This window comes from Carcharhinus amblyrhynchos, chromosome 3, assembly GCF_965287045.1.
Source record: "Carcharhinus amblyrhynchos chromosome 3, sCarAmb.v2.hapA, whole genome shotgun sequence".
Lineage (NCBI taxonomy): Eukaryota > Metazoa > Chordata > Chondrichthyes > Carcharhiniformes > Carcharhinidae > Carcharhinus > Carcharhinus amblyrhynchos.
In genome coordinates this window covers 7501288-7525709 of record NC_137326.1, presented here as the reverse complement: position 1 = coordinate 7525709, position 24422 = coordinate 7501288, and the positions used below count along the sequence as shown (strand labels likewise).

General features: G+C 41.6%; 2 protein-coding genes across 2 annotated transcripts in view; one reads left to right on the top strand and one right to left on the bottom strand.

Annotated features, from left to right (window-relative positions):
* p4htmb (prolyl 4-hydroxylase, transmembrane b) overlaps positions 1-24422 on the top strand; it is a 57679-nt gene that overhangs the window by 10456 nt on the left and 22801 nt on the right. Inside the window, exon 3 of the mRNA XM_080218658.1 lies at positions 22317-22507. Within this exon, the coding sequence (XP_080074784.1) occupies positions 22317-22507 (191 nt within the window). The remainder of the gene's footprint in view (positions 1-22316; positions 22508-24422) is intronic.
* On the bottom strand, positions 784-13862 carry LOC145363448 (secreted frizzled-related protein 5). The gene is made up of 4 exons (XM_080218659.1): positions 13540-13862; positions 9501-9670; positions 7568-7657; positions 784-1106 (listed from the first exon to the last, which is right to left on the bottom strand). The coding sequence occupies exons 1-4, from the start codon at positions 13860-13862 to the stop codon at positions 784-786; spliced, it is 906 nt and encodes a 301-aa protein (XP_080074785.1).

Sequence of the window (24422 nt, the reverse complement as noted above, 5' to 3'; positions counted from 1 at the left end):
ATGGCCAATCAACCTAACCTGCACATCTTTGGACTGTGGGGGGAAACCGTAGCACCCAGAGAAAACCCATGCAAGCATAGGGAGAATGTGCAAACTCCACATAGACAGTGACCTGAGGCCAGAATTGAATCCAAGTCCCTGGTGCTCTGAAGCAGCAGTGCTGACCACTGTGCTGCCCCATACTCTACTGTGGTTGTCTAAAAGTCTGCCTGCTATTTTTGTGTGCTGTAAAGAAGCAGATATTTAAGAGGACTTCCTTGTTTGTGAAAGTAAAGAAATACTGCAAACTTTCAGTAAAATCTTGTCTGTGGTACCTATGGGACGGGACAGCACAGTAGTTAGCATTGCTGCCTCACAGCACCAGGAACACAGGTTTGATTCCTGGCTTGGGTCACTACCTGTATGGAGTTTGCACATTCTCTCTGTACCTACGTGGATTTCCTCTGGGTGCTCTGGTTTCCTCCCACAATCTGAAAGAGGTGCTGGTTAGGTGCATTGGCCGTGCTAAATTCTCCCTCATTGCACCCGAATAGGTGTCGGATTGTGTCGACTAGGGGATTTTTACAGTAACTTCATAGCAGTGTTGATGTAAGCCTACTTGTGACTAATAAATGAACTTTATAGCTCTGCTTTCATGAAGATAATTTTTTTGGGTGACTTATAAATTTCTTACTCTTGATTTGAATTTACCATTAAGAATACACCAGCACTGAAAAAGATAAAGTATTTTATAGGATTTTTACACTGGCTTAATACATATTTACAAATATACAACTTTCAATTTCAGTACTGTGTACGGCACCTGTAGTGCTTCCATTTTCTGACTGCATGCATGAGATTTTTGTCTCGCTTTTGCCACAAGTACACTTTGTACACTGCAATTTTTCCATTTTGGATCCGGCCCACAATCACAAAAGTTCCTGCACGGTTGCCTCGTGTCATGTTCTGTACACAGGTGGCATCCAAGTCAAGCCAGTGCTGAAGCTTCGGGTGGATGTCTGTCTTGAGGAGAGGCCCATGCTTGAAGACCTCCAGTTTGCTGTCCATCTCGAAATCTGAGATGCGGGAAAAAGTTGTGTTTTTCTTTGAGATTCTGATTTTCACTGCTGTGGGAGGCAGAATAACATTGAGTATTTTCAATATATGTTTCAAAATTTTAAAAATACTGTATAAAAAAACCAAGCACTATGAGAATCTTCCTATGTTGTAGAGAAGCCTGTGTAATCTGCAAATAATTGTGACGATGAATATAATTTAATACAATAATGTTTCAAGTAACAACAAAGCATAACCTAGATTCCTACTCAAGCAATTGATTCTACTACCCTCGGGCTGGGGAGGACGATGGAAAAATCAGTTAGTGCTGTCACTAAATCAATTAGTCACTGTCCCTGGTAGACAGCATACTTGTGTAAACATTGGGCTCAGCTGTGATAATCCTACAGTCAAATGGCCTACCATCATTGAGTTTGAACTGCATGAATCCTCCCTCATAGCTATAAAAAAACCATGGAACCTTATTGCAACAAGTTAAGGACTTGAGAAGATCATGATGGAATAAAATAGCAAAGATGTTCCAGTGAATGGAAAAACACCTTTCAACCTGTTAAAGTTGTGATTATTTTCTTCCTGATGTTTATTTTTAAAATGGTAAAGACTATTGATTCTTGGCATGAATCAGCTACCAAAATGCTTCACTTGAAGCACCTGCTAATGGCATTTTTAAAAATATAATTCTTGAGGAATTTAAAATGTGCAGTGATAATATTGATCATTTTATTTATCTAATGTCTTCCCCAGTGTATCCATGTCCTGTAAAGCCTGATGGTCATAAAGATTTCCACTGGTTATGCCTTATGTTGAAACCAGGAAATTCATTTTTAACCATACTTTCCCCTTGGGTGAGGGTACTGTACTGTCCAATGTAGCACTAAGCCATATAGACTTGCTTGTCCTAACCCTTGATTCCTGGCCTGTACTGAACTTCTTCATCTCAACCTGAAAAACTTAGAAAATAGTAGTAGGTCATTTAGCCCTTGAAGCCTGATCCACCGTTCCATATAATCGTGGTTGATCTGCTATCTCAACACCATATTCTCTGTTCTTCCCATACCCCTTGACGTTGTTAGCGTCTATAAATATATTCATAATATGTATGAGTCTGTTTAAATATATTCAGTGACTAGACCCCAAAGCCTTCTGTGGTAGAGACTTCCACAGGTTCACCACATGCTGAATGAAGATATTTTTCCTTATCTCAATCTGAAATGGCTTACCCTGTATCTTGATATTGTAACCCTTTGTTCTAAACATTCGTCAGCCAGAGGAAACAACATCCCTGCACCCTCTCAGAACTTTATACGTTTCAATGAGATCCCCTCTCATTCTTTTACACTCCAGTGTAAGTGGGCCTAGTTGACTCAATCTCTCACACAACAATAACTGCTATCGCGGGCCTTGACAATCCTGAATCAGGCAATTTCCCAATGTTGACTGCAGTCCAGTGAACCTTACTAGAAAATCTTTTGTGAATGTTCAGAGAGGACAATATTGAGATCAGTATTGTTACTTTGTCCAGTCTATCCAGGCTCACATGAATATTGGCCACTTCGGCAAGTTACTGGAGGACTGTGTATTAGTGGAGCTATGCCCCAGCAAGTATTTGTTGCCTGGCTTTTCCAATCAGTGTTATTTTAATATCATTATGATAACCCCCAGAACTCTCATGAGGAATTCCTAACTGACCTCCCTGTGGGACTCGTGGAATACAAGTTCCCGTGATAATAGGCGATTGCCTAACCAGGTGGAACTCATATTCCGAGTCCCTGATAAGACAGACCTCTGAGTGGGTCCAGAGTTCTAGCATTCCAGATGAGACTCGTGAACACATACCACAGGGTTGTGGTTTAACTTTTGCTTTGATGAATAAAACGTTGTTCCTTTCCAGTTGGCTTCCTGATTTAGAATAAAATCAGCTATTTAGAATAAAAGTTTTAAAAATAATGGCGATTAGAATAACACAGGCTTCAACTTTCATCAGAGGAGGAAAGAAAACTGAGAATAGGAAAAATCTGTTTTTACTGACTGTGTGAACTGAGACTGTGACTTGTATATTGTGTAACCGATAGACTAGATTTTTGATACAATGAGTGTTTCTTTGTATACAATATATCGGAGTTCCGCTGTCATTAGAACTAAATAGAAAATTAATCCATTAGTTTGCTATTATTTGACCAATGAACTGGAAAGAGGATGGGAACATGAGTTCTAAGGTTTATTTACCTGCAGTTAATAATTAATTGGATCCCTTACTAATTAATGTCCCCTAATTGTGAATGGAAAATTGAATGAGATTTGATGTGATTTATTATTGTCACGTAAATTAGTATACAGTGAAAAGTAAATAGTTTTAGAAAACTGTTTTAGTCACTAATTTACATTTCCTTAGTCACTAATTAAAGGTCATCATAAAAATTTTCTAAGGGGGTGATGACAGATTTTGCAATGCAGATGATTTGAAATATGGAATGCTCTGCACTGGGAAGTAGATGAGGCAGAGACAGCAGCTGCTTATATGGAAGAATAGGTAAATAATTGATGTTGAGGAAGATTAAGCAGGGCTGTTGGGGGAGTTGATGGATAGTGTGGGTTCTAGTTTTGAATTTCTTCAGCTTCTGTGCTATAAGCTTGTACCCTAACAGCCCACTCGCATATCAAACTCTTTTTCCACACATGCAAATTAGGAGCAGGAGCAGGCTATTTGGGCCCTTCAGCCTGCTTTGCCATTTAATCTGATGGGTGATCTGATTGTGGCCTCAATTCCACATCCCTGCCTATGCCTAATACTCTTTGACCATCTTGTTAGTCCATAACACTGTTATTAAATATACCTTTATAATTAAACATTTTCTAAAACCCTCTAATTTCACCCCAACCTTTTTGGTCTAATACAGTAACTGCACTGTGCTATTTTGATTATTAGTAATGAATATAAGAAAAGCCGGTCTTGAAAGTATTCAAAGACCACCATAGAAAGGGGCAAAGCTTTACAACTTTTTAATTTACTTTTGGGGTGTGAGTGTGGCTGTCAGTGTTGGCTGCATTTCCATCCAAAGTTACCCTGAGATGTTGATGGTGAGATCTTAAATTGATTTTACAGTTGTCTTGCAAGGCCACTTAAACAAGTATGAAGAGTAAACTACATAGTTTGGATTATAATGTTAGGCCAGAAAAGGAAGTTATTTGGGTTTTAAAATGTAATGAGTCTGAGTGATGAATCTGGATTTCTGCAGTCATGTGACTGCCATGAGGCCGTCTCTGAAGGCAAATATTGTTACACCAATTCAATGAAGACCCCTTGTTGAGAAATAGTGAAGAAGTACAACTGTCCTTGTACGTAGAATATGGTGTACAGAAGTAGAGAAAAAATAGATTTTGAATCCTGGAAATGATGCACAGAAGAACCCAGCAACATGGTTCAAATCTCCACAAAGGGCAAAAAGAAAAGCTACAAGAAAACACTGATGAGTGAAAAGTGGTGGCAGTAAATTTTCCCATTCTATTTCCAGTAACATTGGATGGTGATATGTGGCAAATCTCAGTTAGTTACAATGGTAAAACTGAGATTGTGACGGACTTAATTAATGAACCTGAAGCAATGAGTACCATGCTTTTAACACTTGGGGAGGAACTGTTACAAAGTATATACCACCCTAAATCTAACAGACAAACAAAAAACTGCATAGATTTTTGAACGCATGTTTTGAAATTTACCAATGAAAATTGTATATTCAATTCAGAGTGAAAACAAGACCAGTGAAGAGCCTGTGACTGCAGTAAAGCAGCTTGCAGAATCATGTGAAATCAGAGAGGTAAAAGATGCTCTGATCAAAAATAGGGGAGCAAGACCCCTCTGTGAGAACAAGCCTACTGAAAGGTGAGGAACTGACACTAAAGAAAACAATAAACATGTATCGAAATGCGGAATTTGTGAAATATCAGCTGGAGCACATGTTCGAAGAGCAGACCAGGAGATACATTGTGCTGAGAGACGGTCAAAGTCAAGCGTGGTGCAATTGCAGACTGCAGAGGACAGCATGCCCAGAAAAAGGAGGATTGCCCAGCATGAAGAATAAGACCATAATTAGACAAGATGGGCCAGAATAAGGCAATTTCTTGCAAGTGTGCCCAGCATACCTTCTAATTCTATGTTTTACTTTCGTTCTATGCTTCTAAAACTTCATTCTAACTCTCTTAAACTCTACTACATTCTGCACTCTTTCATTTTCTTCTCTATGAACAGTGTGCTTTGTCTGTGTAGCATGCAAGAAATAATACTTTTCACTGTATATTAATACATGTGACAATAAGTCAAATTGTAAGGTGTAGGAGCAGACAGATGAGTCCAATGAAGAACTATAAACAATACAACTAGTTTGTTCAGTCAAGTCCGTATGCGACAAATAGTTTGTGACTGTCATTCTCTGTCAGCAGTTATCATGCTAACAGGCAAACAAGAAATGCCAGATAGATACTGCGTCATGTAATGTAATGGCTTCACAGATTTGTGTGAGCTGCTCAACGTGGTGATCCAAAAATGGTGCCCTCAAGACTAAGATCTCATATCTTGTATAACCATTGCCCTCAAGATCTTATATGAGGCTATATGATGGCACAATACTCATACCAAGAGGACAAATTAGTCTGACAGTCCAGTGTAATGGCAAGAAGGAAGAAATTTTCCCATCCTGCCCACCATGGGAATCTAGTGGGCAGGGGCAGACCATACAAAGTTCCATTGACCTTGCGTGGGATTTCCAGATCTTGGGACAAGCATGGCCAGAAAATCCCACCCTTCCGAGTTCCAGGTCATAGAAGGGAGGTAACAGCTATTCATTTCAACTGGAGCAAGTCTGCAGTCTGGGCTTGTAACCCTGAATGTGCCAGTAGAGAAAGGGAAACACAAAATTCCAGAACAAAGGAGACGACACGTAAGTAAACTATGAAATGGGTGCCAACCCTATCATTGCAAGGAAATGAGTGAGAAGAAGGTAAATTAAGCAGTTCTACAGGAAAAGATACACATCAAGACTGAACTATGAGATTTGAAGGGCAAGTTTTGAGCTGAGTATAACCCATTGAGCATGCAGGCATTTGCAAAGCTGCCACTTCACCACAATTAGCTGGTCAGGTAGAAGGGATCTCACTAGCTGCATTGGGTACAGAACTACCATTAATCCCACAGGTCCACATTTTCCCAACAACTGCAAGATAATAAGTACCATGGGAATGACATTCTCCTGACAACAAACACCTCCTCAGACGTACGGCCAATGTCAACAGGCACATAGATCATGAGGAGATCTACGCAATTTAAAGAGCGGCATGGTGACACAGTGGTTAGCACAGCTGCCTCACAGTGCCCAGGACCTGGGTTCAATTCCCTGCTTGGGTTGTTGTCTATGTGGAGTCCGCACATTCTCCCTGTATCTGCATGTATTTCCTCCAGGTGCTCCGTTTCCCTCCCACTGTCTGAAAGACGTGCTGGTTAGGCGCATTGACCGAAACAAGTTTCGGAGTGGGGTAACTAGGGGAATTTCGTAGTAACTTCACTGATGTGTTAATGTAAGCTTTACTTGTAGCTAATAAATGTACTTTAAACTTTAAGTTATAGCTGGAATATTATGAACTTTCACTCCGGTAAGATTTTCCCATCCTGCTACAGTGAACAAAATTGCTTGGGTGCCAAATTCTCCAACTCCGCTGAAGCGGGAGCACGAACGGCCATTAATATTGCACCCAATGAGTGCAATGCATATGCAGTAACTGTCTAGTAGAACACCAGTTGTTAGTGCATGAGAACAATGGGTGTATAATGGGTGAATTGGACAGTCGCACAGAATTATACATGTAAATGTGTCTATTGCTAGAAAGTGGGTGATGTTTGTATCCTTTGTTCGATAGGAAAAAGGGAATGTTTGAGTTTTGAAATGTAACCAGTCTGGCACATCTGGCTTTCTGTAGTCATGTGACTATGCCAGGAGGTTGCCTCTGGAGGCTGACAACTTAAGACAAGTTCAATAAAGAGCTCTTACTGAAAAACACGCAAGTACAGCTTCCTTATACATGAAACATGAGTGCAGTTGGATTTTTATGTCCAAAGAGAGTTTTGGTCCTTTTTCTAGTGCCAGCTTACTATATATTCATAACTCACTTTGATAGGATTGGAACTCGCATGCTCTGGGTTGCTACTCTTTTGTTTTATTCTAACTATTGCACTGCTGAAATACATTGTCCTCCCCAAATAATTATCTCCTATGTTTTTTGAGAAATTTCCGTTGCATAGAGAAAATGTAGACGACGGAATACTCTCCATCAACATGTTCTACCATCCCATGAATCCCATGATTCCTCAAAATCTCATCATGCTTTTGCAGACTCAGCATAAGCTGCAAACAGCACCCATGATAATTGGCCTGTCAAATTAATGAAACATTTCTATAGATAATAGCCTCATACAAGAAGAGAATCGAGTGATGTGTTTATTACCTCCTTGTACTGTACTTACCAAAATCATGTGAACAAAACGTATTGAGTATTTCTTTAGATGAGGTGGTCTCTTCCAATTCACAGTCCCGACAGCTTGCTTGGGGCACTGCTGTGTAGTGAATCAAAATGCATATTTGTTAGATGTAGACAGGTACCATACTCTATGATGAACTGACCCTGTTATTTTCTTCTGAGGACATTTGCAAACATGTAAAATAGTGCTGAAATGGGCCATTTGGCCCCTCAAACCTGATCCATCAATCCATCATTTCAAAGTACTTCAATGACAATGGATTTAATTTTTTGATGTATAATATTGTTTTGTTTTAGCAAAATATGACAGTGTACATATAGCATGGTCCCATGAACGCAAATGAGATTATCTATTGCTTAAGGAGCAAATGTTGACCAGTATTCAGGGAGGCCTGTATGCTGTCCACTTTGGAAAGTGCCTGCAGATATTCCAAATATACTTGAACAGGTTGACAGTTTCAGTTTAAATATGACAAGTACTCCAACAATGCAGCACTCCCTTAGTGCTACATCTAATTGTTGGCCAGATAGGTAACTGGATTGTAGCACTATGGAATGCAAAATTAGTTTCTTCACAAAGTTAGATAACCTGAATTTGATTGGTTTGTAATAGTGAAAATTGAATGCAATTTATTGATGAGAAGAGTGGGGGAAAATAATTGTTGTACAACACCTCCAATGATGTAGTGATGTCTGTTTAATCTCTGGTTTGTTCTGAGATGCATAGTCTCAGCCTCTGTAGCAAGCTTTGCAGCTTTTGTGCTTCAAGACACTGGGAGATGGGCAGAAATTGTCACTAGCCAATGATCATTCCTTTGAAAGTATGCCAGCATGGATAACAGATAAAGAAAGGATCAAGCTTGGCTTTCTTTATTCAGTATTTGCTTTCATCTAACATATATTCTATCGTACAAAGCAAACCCCTCAATGCGTACCTAAACCTGAAATATCGTACTGGCACCTATGTGATTAAAAAGGCCCAGAGAGGGATGAAATGTAATTGTTGCTCATGTTTATAGCATTCCTGTTACTTAGTGCAACTAGATCTTTGTTTAAAAGTGCACAGTAAATGCAGTTGTGATGTAGATGATGAAGCCTTTCCAAAGACACTGTCGAACCAATTGGGTTTTTCTGACAATCCAACATGTTCCAGTCACTGTTTACTGATTTCTGGATTTTACAGCCAAATTCTAATTCTCTACCTGCTGTAGCGGAATCTGAACTCAGTATTATAAATCCAGGTTACCACAGTCATGTAATATCACATTGCATTTAATCAAATATGGTGTCTGCTGCATTAACAAAATGTACTGTGCTTTTCTGAAGTCATAACACTGGTGTAGTGAATTTACCCAGAGAATAACTGAGCCTCTCAAACCGGCAGTTCCAAGTTTGATCAACAATCTGTGCTGTTACTGGATCGGTCAATTTATCTGTACATTTTGTGCAAGCAGTTTCTGGATTTGAGGAATCACCTACTCAATATCTTATTTCCCATAAGTTGCTTTCGGAGCTCAAATGGAATGCAAAGACAGCAGAAGAGCAGCATGAATGATTCTCACACTTTCCTTCTCTCCAGGAAGTTCCTGCTTACTGCCACCACGTGACAGTATCTATCACGTGGAGAATTGCAAGTAAGAACTGGAAGGGTGCCACTTTGTAATTTAGCGTTTACATGCATTGAGCAGTATGTGCATTGTACAATCCTTCCAAAGAAACAGGCTAAATGATCCTGCTAAGTTTATATTTGCATTTTGTGTTTCTTTATCCCCTTATAAATAATTTTAACAGGGTAGAAACTAGATTGAAATAGTTTGGTTATAACCAGAAAGAATGTGAGGCTTGATCTGAATATGCTGTGTGTGGTTTTGTTTACTGTACCATTACATGAAATCCACTGTTGAATCAAAATCACTTACTCCTTCTATGTGGTGCTGTCTTATTGCCGATAGTGGAGATGCACATGCCGTGGTCAGCAGGGAACCTGTTGCAGTTCAGTATTTCTGGCCATGGGTAGCCATAGCAGGCCATGATGGGAGCACAGCTGTTCCTCACTGCTACACACAGGCTGTGGCAAGGGTAAATAAACCTTAAGAGTAGCAAAAGTAAAGAGAATATGATATTACTTGCTATTAGTCTTCCACAATAAATTATTCTCCTTCCAATACGTGCACTTATGTCCCAGTTGAAAGTCTACAGCTGATTATTTTGCAGCTTCTTATGTGGCTTGATATATGATCATAACATAAGAAATAGGAGCAGATGCAGGTAATTCAAACCTTTTTTGCCTGCTCTTCCATTCAATATGATCATGGCTTAGCTGCATCTTATATGCATATCCCTTGACTCCCTTAGCATCCAAAAATCATCTGTCTGTTTTTGACTTGAGTACACTCAATGTTTGAGCATCTACAGCTGGGGTTGAAGGCCACCTGTGGGAGGCAGGGGAGGAGATTGCAGGGGCTCTGACTCAAATTTTCAATTTCTCTCTACTCATGGGGGAGGTGCCAGACAACTGGAGAACAGTTAATGTGGTTTTGCTTTTTAAGAAGGGTTGTAGAGATAAACTAGGGGACTATAGATCAGTGAGTCTCACATCAGTAGTAGGCAAACTTCTGAAGGAGAGCATCTTTTGCCACTTGGTAAAGCTTGATCAGGAATAGTCAGCATAGCTTCATCAGAGGGAGGTCATGCCTAACAAATCTGATTGAGTTTTTTGAAAAGGTTACCAGGTGTGTAGACGAAGATAGTGCAGTTGATGTAGTTTATATGGATTTCAGCAAAGCCTTTGACAAGGTCCCACATGGGAGATTTATAAAGAAGGTAAATTCACATGGGATACAGGGTAATTTGATAAAATGGATTCAGAATTGCTTCAGTTGTGGGAGGCAGCGGGTGATGACGGAAGGCTGCTTTAGTGACTGGAAGCCAGTGTGCAGTGGCGTATCACAGGGACCTGTGTTGGGCCCCCTATTATTCGTCATTTATATAAATAACATTGATGACTATGTGGGGATAGAATTAGTAAACTTACAGATGACACAAAGATTGGAGGGGTGGTCAACATAGAGGCTTGGGCCACAAGAAGATATGGACGGAATGGTCAAATGGGCAGGTAAGTGGCAGATGGAATTTAACCCTGAAAAGTGTATGCTGATACACTTTAAAAGGAGTAGTTTGGCAAGAAAGTATTCAGTGAGTGGTGGGATACTAGGAAGTTCTTTGGAACAAAGGGACCTTGGCCATGTTTGTCCACGGATCTCTGAAAGCAAAAGGGCATGTTCGTAGGGTAGTGAAAAAGGCAAGTGGGACATTTGCCTTTATCAATCGAGACATAGATTACAAAAGCAGGGAAGTCATGTTGGAGTTGTATAGAACTTTGGTGAAGCCACAGCTAGAGTTCTGTGTGAAGTTCTGATTGCCACATCATCAGAAGGATGTGATTGAATTGGAGGGGGCGCAGATGAGATTTACTAGGATGCTGCCTGGGATGGAACATTTAAGTTATGAAGAGAGGTTGGATAGGCTTGGGTTGTTTCTGTTGGAACAGAAAAGACTGAAGGGTGACCTGATCGAGGTGTTCAAGATTATGAGTGGCATGGACAGAGTGGATAAGGAGCAGCTATTTCCCTTAGTTGAAGAGTCAGTCATGAGGGGGTATAAGTTCAAGATGAGGGGCAGGAGGCTTACGGGGATGTGAGGACACCTTTTTTGCCCAGAGGGTGGTGACAATCTGGAATATGCTGCCTGGGAGGGTGGTGGAGGTGGGTTGCCTCACATCCTTTAAAAAGCATCTGGATGAGTACTTGGGCACATCATAACATTCAGGGCTATGGGCCAAGTGCTAGCAGGTGGGATTAGGTAGGAATTCATGTGTTTCTAATGTGTCAGTGTGGATTTGATGGGCTGAAGAGCCTCTTCTATGCTATATGATTTTATGAAGGTTCATAACCTTTGAAAAAATTTCTCATTTTACTGCTGTTCAACCTCCTTCCCCAGTTCTCGATTCTGCACACAACATATTTGGTTTCTTTTCCTTTTACAGGATTCCTCAGCTTTTCCAGATTACTGACCTGTTACAAAAGCACACTGTCGCAAATAATACATTTCAAAGCTGTGTTCAGTAATTTCATTAACAAGTAATAATCAGAGAGAAAGTCAATCCTTTTCCTGCTTTTCCCCTAAAATTTCTCTCATCAAATTTTGTTTTTCCATGTATTTGAATTAATTATATAGGAATAAATTCTATTTGAATGCAGTCATGATACCAGCATCCTAATCAAATGCTAAAAATTATAACAAACATTGATTCTGTTTTCCTTCAGTGAAGGACAATGAATTTCTTTAGCAGCACCAAGATGTGCATTCTGGCCGAGGGAGCAGGCTGGGATGCATTTGTGCACTACCACTGGTCAGAAGAATGTGTGCGAGTGCTCTATGTTGACACTAGTGTTTGCAGTAGGAATCTAGAGAGGACATGGATGATCAGTTCTGGACCAACTGAAGCCTGAAGGATGGGAAAGAGGAAAGCTTTGAGGAGAGCGTTTAAAAAATCAATCCTGGAGGTTATGAAAACACGGGTTAGGGTTTCAGCAGGGAAGGAAAACAGCTGAGGGACCCAGGTGCGTATTGTTGTGAATCTAGGGGAAAATGTTGTTTCCAGTACCAACTGGATGAGTTACCAGATGGACAGCTTCCGGTTGAACAGATCACCAAAGCTGTGAACCACCTGGTTCCACCTGAATGGTAAGAAGTCTCACAACACCAGGTTAAAGTCCAACAGGTTTATTTGGCAGCACTAGCTTTCGGAACTTCAAGCTCCTTCTTCAGGTGAGTGAGGACTAGTGTTTACAAACAGGGCATATAAAGACACAAACTCAATTTACAAGATAATGGTTGGAATGCGCGTCTTTACAGGTAATCAAGTCTTAAAAGGTCCACCTGAATGGGCAGGAGGGGAGGTTGATGGAGTTGAAGTAATTCCATGAATCCAAAAGGCTGGATTCCTTATGCTATTATTGAGCTGAAGGAAATTTCCAATCACGTGGAATTCATGTCAAGTGGCTAGAGAGAAGGGTAATAACCAGGTGGAGCATTGACAGAACACATTACCATTCAACAAAATAAGTCAAATATTTTGGATAATGCTCCAGTTCATACCTTTGAGAATACCAGACAGCTAATCAATAAATATCATTCACGTTACTGGGATTAATGAATTTCCAAGTGTGTGAGAAATGTTTTATGGACACTGAAGTACAAATCTAGTGTTACAGTTCTGATGAATGCGTTTATCTTTAAGCTTTTGTGCCGTGCTGCCCAACACTGAACTGAACCATACAGGCCAGCAAGGTGTCAGCCTCGCTCTGCACAGAGCTTTCTAACCGCACTGGGTCGAGGATTTAGGGTTATTAATCGGATATATGGCATACAAACCAACCAGTCCCATATTGGCATTTGTACTCCACTTGAACCTCTTCCCACATTTCCTCGTTACCCTTCTCCCTCCAGTCTCGCGGGGATGAGAAAGATGTTTAAAAAACAGTGTGAACAGGAGAAGCCCCCTTGTTGAGGTACTGGAGGCTACAGCGAGATTGTGAACTAGAAAACTGGAGTCATCGCATTTCAGTCCTCCTTTCAGAATATAAAGCCATTCAGCGATTTCAGACTAATCAGACATTAATCAAAAATATATTGTCATCACGCAAGAAACTCGCATTTGATTAATCTTTAATTGATTCCCAATTTTTGGATTGACAAAAACGTCACTTTACGCGATATTATTTTCAATATTTCTTGGTATTCGGCAATTACATTTAGTATTTGACATCAAATTCCGAGACTCAACTTCAAATATTTCACAAAGCAACTGTTATAGATTTCAGCTAATATTAAACGGCACTTTCCGCTGTCCAGTAAAGCGGATTGGTAGGCAGTAGCACTCAGATCCTTCCTTACCTGTCTAAACAAACGGGAGCAATAAGAGAACAAAGGAAGATTGTGGCGTCTGGATGACATTCTCTGGCCAGTAAAGGTAGCCAGCTGGTGGACTGTTGGGTTGCTTCAGCGAGAGTTTCATGCTCCAGTATGTTGGGGATCCTCATCTCTGTATAGCCAATGTCGTAGCACAGGGCCATCGCCTTGGGGATACGCAAGCATCTGGTAGAACTGCCCAGGTTTACAGGCAACCCGTGAGAAACCACAGGTAGCAAACAGGCTACAACGAAAGATAATCTTTGCAGAGTGGATTTGATGGGACTTCCAACTGTCCCGAAGCCCATCCCCGTTCTTTAGCTTCTAATGTTACTTGGGTCAGACCAAAAAAGTTTCACGGGGCAGATTGTGGTCTGTGTGTTGGCTATTCCCAACTTTCCGCTGACCATTTATAGGAAAGTTTTTCTGCCTAATCCCTGCTCATTAGGTCGAAAGAGGACAATGCCACAGTTTTATTTACAAATTACTCTTATTGTTTGGAGTTTTCAGGGGGGCTGAAGCTGAGACCAGTAGGTACCTTAATGAGAGCGTGGGTGGGGGGAGGTGATGGGTGTAGTGTCTGCTATTGTGAATACCTCTGAATTATTAAATCAGATTTACTCCTCATGTCCAAGCTGTTGGAGACGACCCTGTGTCTCCGTCCCTCCGTGTACTGCTCGGTAATTATCGGGCAGTGAAATGCTACATCCGTGGATCTGTTTGTACTGGGAGGAAATTAAATTAAGAACTTGTTTATTTTGTGCACTGACCCACGCAAATATTAAACTTGGGATAAGCCGAGTTGCAAGCATTGTTACAGAGTTGCCCATTTAGTGAGGCTATCAATCCCATTGACTGCTTGGGAATTGTTTCTCAAGGAACATGGTAACCATTGGTCGTTTTCCTTCGGTTTAATGTGTTTTGAAAGTTGGGCGATCGATGATCCCATTCGGCTTTTGTGGTTAATTTATTTATAAACATGTCCAAAACGCAGCACACCTCAGAAAAGTGCACGTTTATTCATTTTACATTTGAGAAAGTTAGATTTTTCTGATATTTTTCCCGAGGTGAACACTCAATTCTGCAGTTAACAAAAAAAACAGGTTTCTGTAACAACCCCCAAATAAAGTGATTTGTATTCCAAAATGCTAAACATATTCAGCACTTTCTCGGTGTAGATTGGCTTCAGTCTCTCTTCTCACCAGCTTCGAAATCGAGCCATTTGAAAGCAGCTCTAATATGATTTAATGGCTAAAACAAGTAATAAGACCACAAGACGAAGAGCAAACTTAGGCCACTCGGCCCATCGAATCTGCTCGGCCATTCAATCATGACTGATATTTTTCTCATGCCCCATGTTTAGCCTGGGTTTTAATTTGGAACCTAGTTGAGATTTGATGAAAGTAGTATTTTCCCAACGCAGGCGTTTATATTTAAACAACGCGATTCATTTGTCATTTCGAAACATAAGCTTATTGCAACAGGTGAGACGGAGAATGATGTGAAATTTATTTTATCTGCTATTAAATCCTTTATAAATATCATTGAGATTGTCTTTATAGCAACTAGCCTATTTTTGCAATAAAACTAATGTTTGTTATAAGACAAACCCAATGTTTCGTAAATTTAATATAATTGAAATATTGTGTTGCATTTTTCATGCCTTCTGGATTGGGGATTTTCTTTACAAGGATATTTTCTAGCTATCTGTAAAGAAAATATACTTCTCCGCATTGAAGCAATAGTCTTTCCCGTTACCTATTTGGAGTTGGACTCTTAACAAATAAAGCGGATCCCAATTAAAACTTCAAGTAAAGGTTAATTTGGATATGATAAGTTTGCCGGTACAATTCGCTTTCTGCAATGAAAGCTTTATTGTGATAATTGAAAAACTGAAAAACGCATTTGTGCGTTTTGTTCTTCTCCACTAAGCAGCAAGGTTTCTTCCGGAAAACACAAATCCCACTTTCAAACCAGACTGAAGTTTGCGAGGGAAAATGCATCTCAGTGGGGGAAAAAACTCTTTAGTCATTTTAATTTTTTTGACGGCAGTAATTAATTGAGGGTTCTCCCCCGCTGTTAACAATTGTCTAACAGAATGGGGCCTCGTGAAAACGCCGGAATGAATTCTGAATATGAGTGAGAAAGTTTGGTTTCTATTTTTTAATTATACGGAAGTGGAGAATTTACAGTTGATCAACTCTGGCTTCGTGTCATTTTATAAAGCTTGCTTTCCTTCCCCCTTAATGTTTCTGCATTGGTAACAGCTCTTTTGTGAGGCATTGCCATGCCACTAATGTTTGTAAGAATTATCTACAGTGCTGCAATTTAATGTGAAGGATGCTGTTGGTGTAGAAGAGCACATGATGAAGCCACTTCTTCATCAAGAACATTTCTCCCGGTGTCTGCCTGGTTTTCCTCCAGATGTTCCAGTTTCCTCGCACAATCCAAAGAAGTGCTGGTTAGGTGGATTGGCCATGCCAAATTACCCCTTCCTGTTAGGGGGATTAGTATAGTAAATACGTGGGGTTATGGGGATTGGGCCTGGGTGGGATTGTCAGTGAGGGCTCAATGGACCAAAACTGCATTTGTAGGGATTTTATTCTATTCTATGATTTCATAACAAATTGTTTCCCTTGGTGCTAGGGATCCGTGTTGGGTGAAGAAATGGCATTTATGATGAATGCTTAACCATATAAAAGTCACAGTTTGGGAAGAGGCCATTCAGCCCATTGTTGTCTTTACTGACCAAAATTAGGAAAAATGAACTAGCCATTCATTTTAATCCCACTTTCCAGAACTTGTCTGTAGCCTTGGAGGTTACAGCACTTCAGATTTACATCCAGGTACATTTTAAATGAATTGAGCATTTTGGCCTCAGTCAGCAACTTAGGCTGTGAATTTCAGACCCCAACACCCTTTGGGTGAAAAAGGCTTTCCTTATTTCCTTTCTAATCCTTCTAACTTCAGCCTAAATCCAGGTAGATAACATCCTACGTTCATCAGTCCTCCTTGTTACTTCCTCAAAAAATTCTATTCAGTCAGTAAAACATAATTTTCCCATAATAAACCACGCTGACTATCTAATCAACCAGTGCCTTCCTAAATGACAGTTTATCCTATCTCAGAACTGTTCCCAATAATTTGCCCAACACTGAAGTCATAAGAACATAAGAAACAGGAGCAGGAGTAGGCCATCTAGCCCTTCGAGCCTGCCCCACCATTCAATAAGATCATGGCTGATCTGTCGTGGCTCAGTTCCACATTCCCGCCCTCTCCCCATAACCCTTAATCCTCTCTCTTATCAAAAACCCATCAACCCGCGTCTTAAAAGTATTTAGCGAGGCAGCCTCCACCGCTTCAACAGGCAGAGAATTCCAGAGATTCACCACCCTTTGAGTGAAGAAGTTCCTCCTCAACTCCGTTCTAAACCGCCCCCCATTTATCTTGAGGCTGTGCCCCCTAGTCCTACTGTCCTTTCTGAGCGGGAAGAGTCTCTCCACCTCTATCCTATCCATCCCATTCATCATCTTATACGTCTCAATGAGATCTCCCCTCATTCTTCTAAACTCTAACGAGTACAAGCCTAGTTTATTCAGCCTCTCCTCATAGCTCAACCCCCTCAACTCCGGCATCAGCCTAGTAAACCTCCTCTGCACTCCCTCCAAGGCCAAAATATCCTTGGGTAAGTACGGCGCCCAAAACTGCACACAGTATTCCAGCTGCGGCCTCACCAATGCCCTATACAGCCGCAGCAAGACCTCCCTACTTTTATATTCAATCCCCCTCGCTATGAAGGCCAGCATCCCATTCGCCTTCCTGACCACCTGCTGCACCTGCAAGCTGGGTTTTTGCGACTCATGCACAAGGACCCCGAGGTCCCTCTGCACCGTCACCTGCTGCAGTTTTTCGCCATGTAAGTAATAACCCTTCCTACCATTATTCCTACCAAAGTGGACCACCTCGCACTTGCCAACATTAAATTCCATTTGCCAGTTCCTGGCCCATTCACCCAGCCTATCTAGATCCTTCTGTAGACTCTCCACACCCTCCGCACAATTTGCCGTTCCCCCAATCTTGGTGTCATCCGCAAATTTCGACACCCTACACTCGGTTCCCTCCTCCAGATCATCTATATAAATGGTAAATAGCTGAGGCCCCAGCACCGACCCCTGGGGCACTCCACTAGTCACCATCCGCCAATCCGAATAGCACCCGTTGACCCCCACTCTCTGCCTCCTATTTGACAACCAATCCTCTATCCACGCTAACACCCTACCCCCAACTCCATGTCCCCTGACCTTCTGCAATAACCTCTTGTGAGGTACCTTGTCAAACGCCTTCTGAAAATCAAGAAACACCACATCCACCGGCTCTCCTCTATCCACCGCCCTAGACACATCCTCATAGAACTCCAGTAAATTTGTCAGACACGATTTCCCTTTAATGAAACCGTGCTGCGTCCGCTCTATCAAGCAATTCCTCTCAAGATGCCTCGCTATTTCCTCCTTGATGATGGATTCTAACATTTTACCTACAACAGACGTTAAACTAACCAGCCTATAATTCCCTGCCTTTTGCCTGGCACCCTTCTTAAACAACGGCGTAACATTAGTCGCTTTCCAATCTTCCGGCACTTCCCCGGAATCCAGCAACATCTGGAAAATAACCACCAAGGCATCCACTATCACCTCCACCATTTCTTTCAGAACCCTCGGATGCATTCCATCCGGTCCTGGCGACTTGTCCACAATCAGCCCCCTCCAGTCTGTCGAGCACCGCCTCTCTAGTAACAGTAATGTCATTAAGACCCTCCAGTCCTACTACCTTTCCATCTCTAACACCCAGCAAATTATTCACGTCCTCCTCCGTGAAGACAGAAACAAAAAAGTTATTCAGGACCTCAGCCATATCCCCATCCCCTACCACTAAGTCCCCCTTCTCATCCTGTAAGGGACCAACGTTCACCCTAGCCAGCCTCTTCCTTTTTATATATATATAAAAACTCTTGCTATCCTTTTTTATATTAAGCGCTAGCCCAGCGTCATAGTTTCTCCTACCCTTCTTTATCAACTTCTTTGTCAATCTTTGTTGACATTTAAACCTCTCCCAATCCTCTTCTCGCCCACTACTCTTAGCTACTCTAAACGCCTCCGCTTTTAATTTAACACTTTCCTTCACCTCCTTCGTTATCCACGGCTTATTACCTCTCCTCCTACTGTCCTTCTTGACCATCGGAATAAATTTCTGCTGAGCACCAAGAAAGATCTCCTTAAAGATTCTCCACTGCTCCTCAGCAGACCTACCTTCCAACGCGCTCCCCCAGTCCACATACGCCAATTCTTCTCTCATCCTACCGTACTCCCCTCTGTTCAAACAAAGGACGCGCGTCCGGGAACCCACTTTCTCCTCCTCCATCTGCACCAGAAACTCCACCATACAACGATCACTCTCCCCAAGAGGATCCTTCACCGCAAGGTCCCTAATTCTACCCGCCTCATTACGTAACACCAGATCCAAGATAGCTCGCTCCCTTGTCAGCTCCAACACACACTGTTCCAGGAAACTATCCCGGCAGCATTCCAAGAACTCCTCCTCGAGCCCTCCGCGTCCAACATGGGTCGACCAATCAATATGCAGATTGAAATCCCCCTTAACTACGGCCGTCCCATTCCTGCACGCCGCACTTATTTGCACGTTAACAGCCTGCCCCACCTCCAGATCATTATTCGGGGGCCTATAGACGACACCCACCAGCGTCTTCCTCCCTTTGCTGTTCCTAATCTCTACCCACAACGATTCTGCTTTCTGCTCCTTGGCTCCAATATCATCCCTTGCTACCACCCTGATGCTATCCTTAATCAGCAGAGCTACGCCCCCCCCTTTTCCCTCCCGCCTATCCTTCCTAAACAGTTGATACCCCTGGACATTCAGCTCCCAGTCCCTGTCACCTTGCAGCCACGTCTCTGTAATGGCCACCAGATCATATCCATTTGTGCTGATCTGCGCCACCAGCTCATCCACTTTATTCCGAATGCTTCGTGCATTCAGATAAAGTGCCTTCATCCAAGCCTTCACCTGGACCCTATTTGCCAGAACGCCACCAACCATACTCACGCCCCCTACTCCCTCTGTTATTGGGACATCCTCAGCCTCTTCCCTTACCTGTACCCTCTCCTCAACTCTAGACCCCGTAATGTCACCTACCCTCGCACCCTCCCCCCCCCCTAATTAGTTTAAAGCCCTGTCTACAGTCCTCTTTACTCTATTCGCCAGCACTCTGGTCCCAGCACGGTTCAGACCAACCCCATCCCGCCCGAACAGGTCCCACCTACCCCAATACTGATGCCAATGCCCCATAAATTCAAATCCATTCCTCCCACACCAATCCCTGAGCCACCCATTCACTTCCTTAATCCTATCAACTCTACGCCCATCTGCACTTGGTTCAGGCAGTGGCCCAGAGATAACCACCTTGTCGGTTCTACTCTTTAATTCCATTCCCAGCTTCTCATACTCCCTCCCCAGATCCTCAGTTCGCATTTTGCCTACGTCGTTGGCACCCACATGTACCACAACAACTGGATTCGCACCCTCCTACTCCAGGTTCTTCTGCAGCCCAGATGCGACATCCCGGACCCGAGCACCAGGCAGACAACACACCCTTCTGTGCACTTTGTCATTGTGACAAAGGACAGTGTCAATACCCTTCACCCCACTATCCCCAATCACTACTATGTTCCTTTTCACCTTCTCCTTGCCTATGTCCTGCTGCATCACTGTACCGTGTGCAGTTTGCTCACCAACCTCACCTCCCTCGTCATCGTCCAGACTGGAAGCAAGAACCTCAAACCTGTTGTGCAGATTGAGAGGCTGAGGCCTCCGCTCCCCACCCCCCTTCCTCCTCTCCCCACCCCCCTTCCTCCTCTCAGCAGCCCCCTCTTGTTCCTGACCCTTAGAGTTAGCCAGTCTAGGGGGGTAGTTTTCTGGCCTATCCCTCACATCCTTTTTAACTACTGGTATAATGTTCACAGATTCCCAGTCCTCTTGGAACCTTGTCTGAATCTAGTGAGGATTTGAAAATCTGCTGTTTCTGCTCTGGCTTCTTTCAACAGTCTGGAGTACAATCCATCTGGCCCTGATTATTAATCTACCTTCAAGGATGCCAGTCTTTCCTGAGCTGTCTTCTCATTATGCTTATTAGATCTAATATTTCACAGTCCTCTGTCTGCATTATCCCTCTCCTTCATGAACACAGAAACAATGTACTCAATCAGAACCCTGCCCTCATAGAATCCCTACAGTGTAGAAAGAGACCATTTGGCACAATGAGCCTGCACCGACAACGATCCCACCTAAGCCCTATCCCTGTAACTCCATATATTTACCCTGAGAATCCCCTGATACTAATGGACAATTTATCATGGCCAATCCACCTAACTCTCACAAGTTCTGAATCAATTCACAAGTTACCATGTGCATTTCTGACAGATCTTTAGGTGCTAATTCTCCCTCTGTGCACCTGAAAAAGCACTAGAGTGTGGCGACTAGAGGATTTTCACAGTAACTCCATTGCAGTGTTAATGTAAGCCAAGAATGTTAAAAAAAGTCAATGTTGAGGACTCCCAGGTCTGTTCCTGAGTTTTTTTTATTCTTTCATGAGATGAGTTACATGAAGGCCAGACCAAGTCTAAAGGGAATTAGTGAATACAACAAATCTTTACAACAATCAGTGATAGTTGTCATGGTCACCATTATTGAGAATAGCTTTCTATTCTGATTTTTAATTGAATTCAAATTCCAACGGTGTGATTAACCTAAATCCTCTGGATTACCAGACTGGCGATCATCTCCCCATATACTATGCAAAACCACTGTGCTGCCACTTCTGGTCAGTCATTGGCTATAAGGTCTAATTTAGTGAGTATGATTGGTCAAGCATCAGTCTGATACAATCGGTGGGACAGCTCTCTCAAGTTTGGCAAAGTCCCCTGATGTTAGTAAGGAGAACTTCCAGTGCCTAGGTTCATGCCAGGTGATCTGTATGGTTTATTTTCATTCAACTCTTCCGCAGCAGTTTGATACAATTGATTGTCATGCTTGGCCATTTCAGAGGGCAGTTAAGAGTCAACCAAATTGCCTTTGGGCTGAAGTCACATATAGGCCAGACTGGGCAATAATGGCAGATTTCCTCCTTAGCGAACTGGATGGATTTTTACAACAATCTGGTAATTTCATGAAAATTACTGATATTTTCTCTTTATTGCAGACTTGTTTATTAATTGAATTTAAATTCCTTCAGCTTCTGTGGTATGATTTGAATTTGTATCTCAAAACATTAGTCTGCGCCTCTGGAATAGATACTTATTGGGAAAACAGTGAAGGTTCTGGCGGAATAAAGGCATCTAGGGTTCAAATATACAATTGAGTCCTCATAAATAATACGCAGAAAGGGCACTGAATTTGGAATTTATAAGCAGGGCCTTGAAGAACCAAAATTTGCACTTTATGTAACACTACACAGCCTCAGAAATACCCAAGTATTTCACAGCCGTGTGTGGTCATTGCCGTAATGTGCTCTGTATTGCATTAACGTGTCAGGCTAGATTATAGATCAATTCTATGAAGAACCTTTTGAACTGATGTCCTTAAATGATCAGGTGTAGGCAATTATATGGTTGTAGCTTTCTGATATTCCTTCTCCATTTTGTAAGCCTTTGTATTCCCAGTTAATGTCATTTAATTTATTATTTTCCCTTCAGAAATTGCTAACTTCCTTTCAGAAGAAGAATGTAAACTGGTCATCCATCTAGCAAAATTGAAGGGTCTCCAGGAAAGCCAGATTATGCCATCTGACCTTCAGCAGGAAGCCATCGATGAGATTGATATTAGCAAGGAGGAAATCTTCAACCTACTTGACTACAATCAGGATGGACAGCTACAGATGAAAGAGGTATTTATTGTTACTTACAGACAGTACTTCACTGTTCTATAGGTGTTGTGACTTTTAAGTTACTTTATAAACTCGAGCTATTGGTGAACTTTCACTTGCTACGTTGCAAGCTACTTGTGCTAGGATAGTCAAGGTCAGTATTACATACTCCCAGATCAGTTTCAGCATTGATTAGGTTTGTGGGTACCTCAATCACTCGAATCTCACAGGTATTCCCGACTAACTATTATAATATTTTTCTATTCTCTACATCAACCCTGTTGTGGACCCCAGAGTAAGCTTGCCATTTAGGCCTGTTGAAATTTTATTGGCATTCTTAAAAACCCGTTTTACCTTGTAACAGACACACAGTAGAGACTTTATCATGAGTCAGAGCTGCATTTTAGTAGTCTTAAGGTGTAACATTGCAATATTTACATCATTCTGCTATATCATGGGTCCGAATGTTTGAGACTTCAGAATTACATATGTAAATCTTGCACAAATAATGCCAGTTTCTTGTGTGTATTATTCCACAGAATAATGTTAGTTGTTGGAAACCTCATAGCTGCAGTACAACCAATAACATTCCCTACTAACCAAACCAGGGAGGAAAAAAGGAAGCAGTATAAATGTTAGGATTAAATAGAAGAACTGCATAATTTTGTCAGCAAAGAGATTGTCGATTCTGAAACACATGTTAATGAATAGGAGGAATTAACTGGGAAAATTCACTCTGCCTGAAAGCAAAATTATTCATTTTGGGGTAAGATTTTTGCTTTAGGTGCAATTGGGAAATTGATGCTAAAATATGCTTGATGTTACATTAGTTATGTTACCATTCAAGTTTCTGCTAAAATTTATTTGCGTAATCACAAATGTAAGACTTTCTATGGACTCGCATTTGGGTAGCATAATAGAATGTAATTATTACTTTTTTTCTTTCCATGAAGAAATATTTGTTGATAGAATAGTTAGTCACCTGATTTTTTTTAAGGGAGTGTCAAATGAGTTTATCACCAAAAGTGAGCATTTTTAGTAAAGGTCATAGAATGTCATAGAATCCTTAGTACAGAAGGAGACCATTTGGCCCATCAAGTCTGTATCAACCACAATCCCACCCAGGCCCTATTCCCATAACACCACCTAATGCTAGGAGCAATTTAGCATGGCCAATCAACCTAACCTGCACATCTTTGGACTGGTGTCCAGTCTTTTTGTTTTAATTTATTCTTGGAATGTGAGTTGTTGGCAAGGCCAATGTTTATTGTCCATTCCTAATTTGCTTTTGCGATGGTGCTTTCTTGAACTGTTGCAGTCCACCTGATGTGGGTACACTCATGTGTAAGCTGATTTTAAAACTCACTGCAAATGGCTTCTTAAGAAGAAGTTATACCGTACTATTTAATGGTTTCATTGGTATATGCTGGTGAGTTTCTTACTGAATTAAATATTTTTTATATGTAAAACTTAAAATGTGCATGCTTGTGTTCATGCACCAGAGAAAATAAGTACAGTGTGAAGGTTGATGGAATTTCTGCTTTGTGCGTGGGGTCTTATTCAAGGCAAATTGCATCTTGAGCCAGTAAAACACAGTGCAAGTGTATTTGTGTGTAATTGCCTAAAATTCTGATATCTATTGCACTGTTTTTGTCAATTCTGTCGAGCTAAGAACATGAGAAATGCAAGTGGACGTTGGTCAGGTAGCCCCTTGTGTCTGTTTCATCATTCAGTGAGATCGTGGCTGAACTTTCACGCAACTCCATTATCCTATCTTCATAGCCTTGGCTATCCTGAGACTTTGATGCCTGGTTCTAGCCAGGGGAAACAATCTCTCGGCATTTACCCTATCTAGATCTCTTAAGAATTTTAAGTTTCAATGAGATCAGCTGTCATTCTTCTAAACTTCAGAGAATATAGGCCCATTTTGCTCAAT

Coding starts and splice junctions, on each gene's coding strand:
- LOC145363448 (XM_080218659.1), bottom strand. CDS start 13,862: ATGGGCTTCGGGACAGTTGGAAGTCCCATCAAATCCACTCTGCAAAGA. Junction 7,658..9,500: donor GACAGCACCACATAGAAGGA/GTAAGTGATTTT, acceptor TTCACTACACAG/CAGTGCCCCAAGCAAGCTGT. Junction 1,107..7,567: donor GTTTTGTTCACATGATTTTG/GTAAGTACAGTA, acceptor TGCCTCCCACAG/CAGTGAAAATCAGAATCTCA.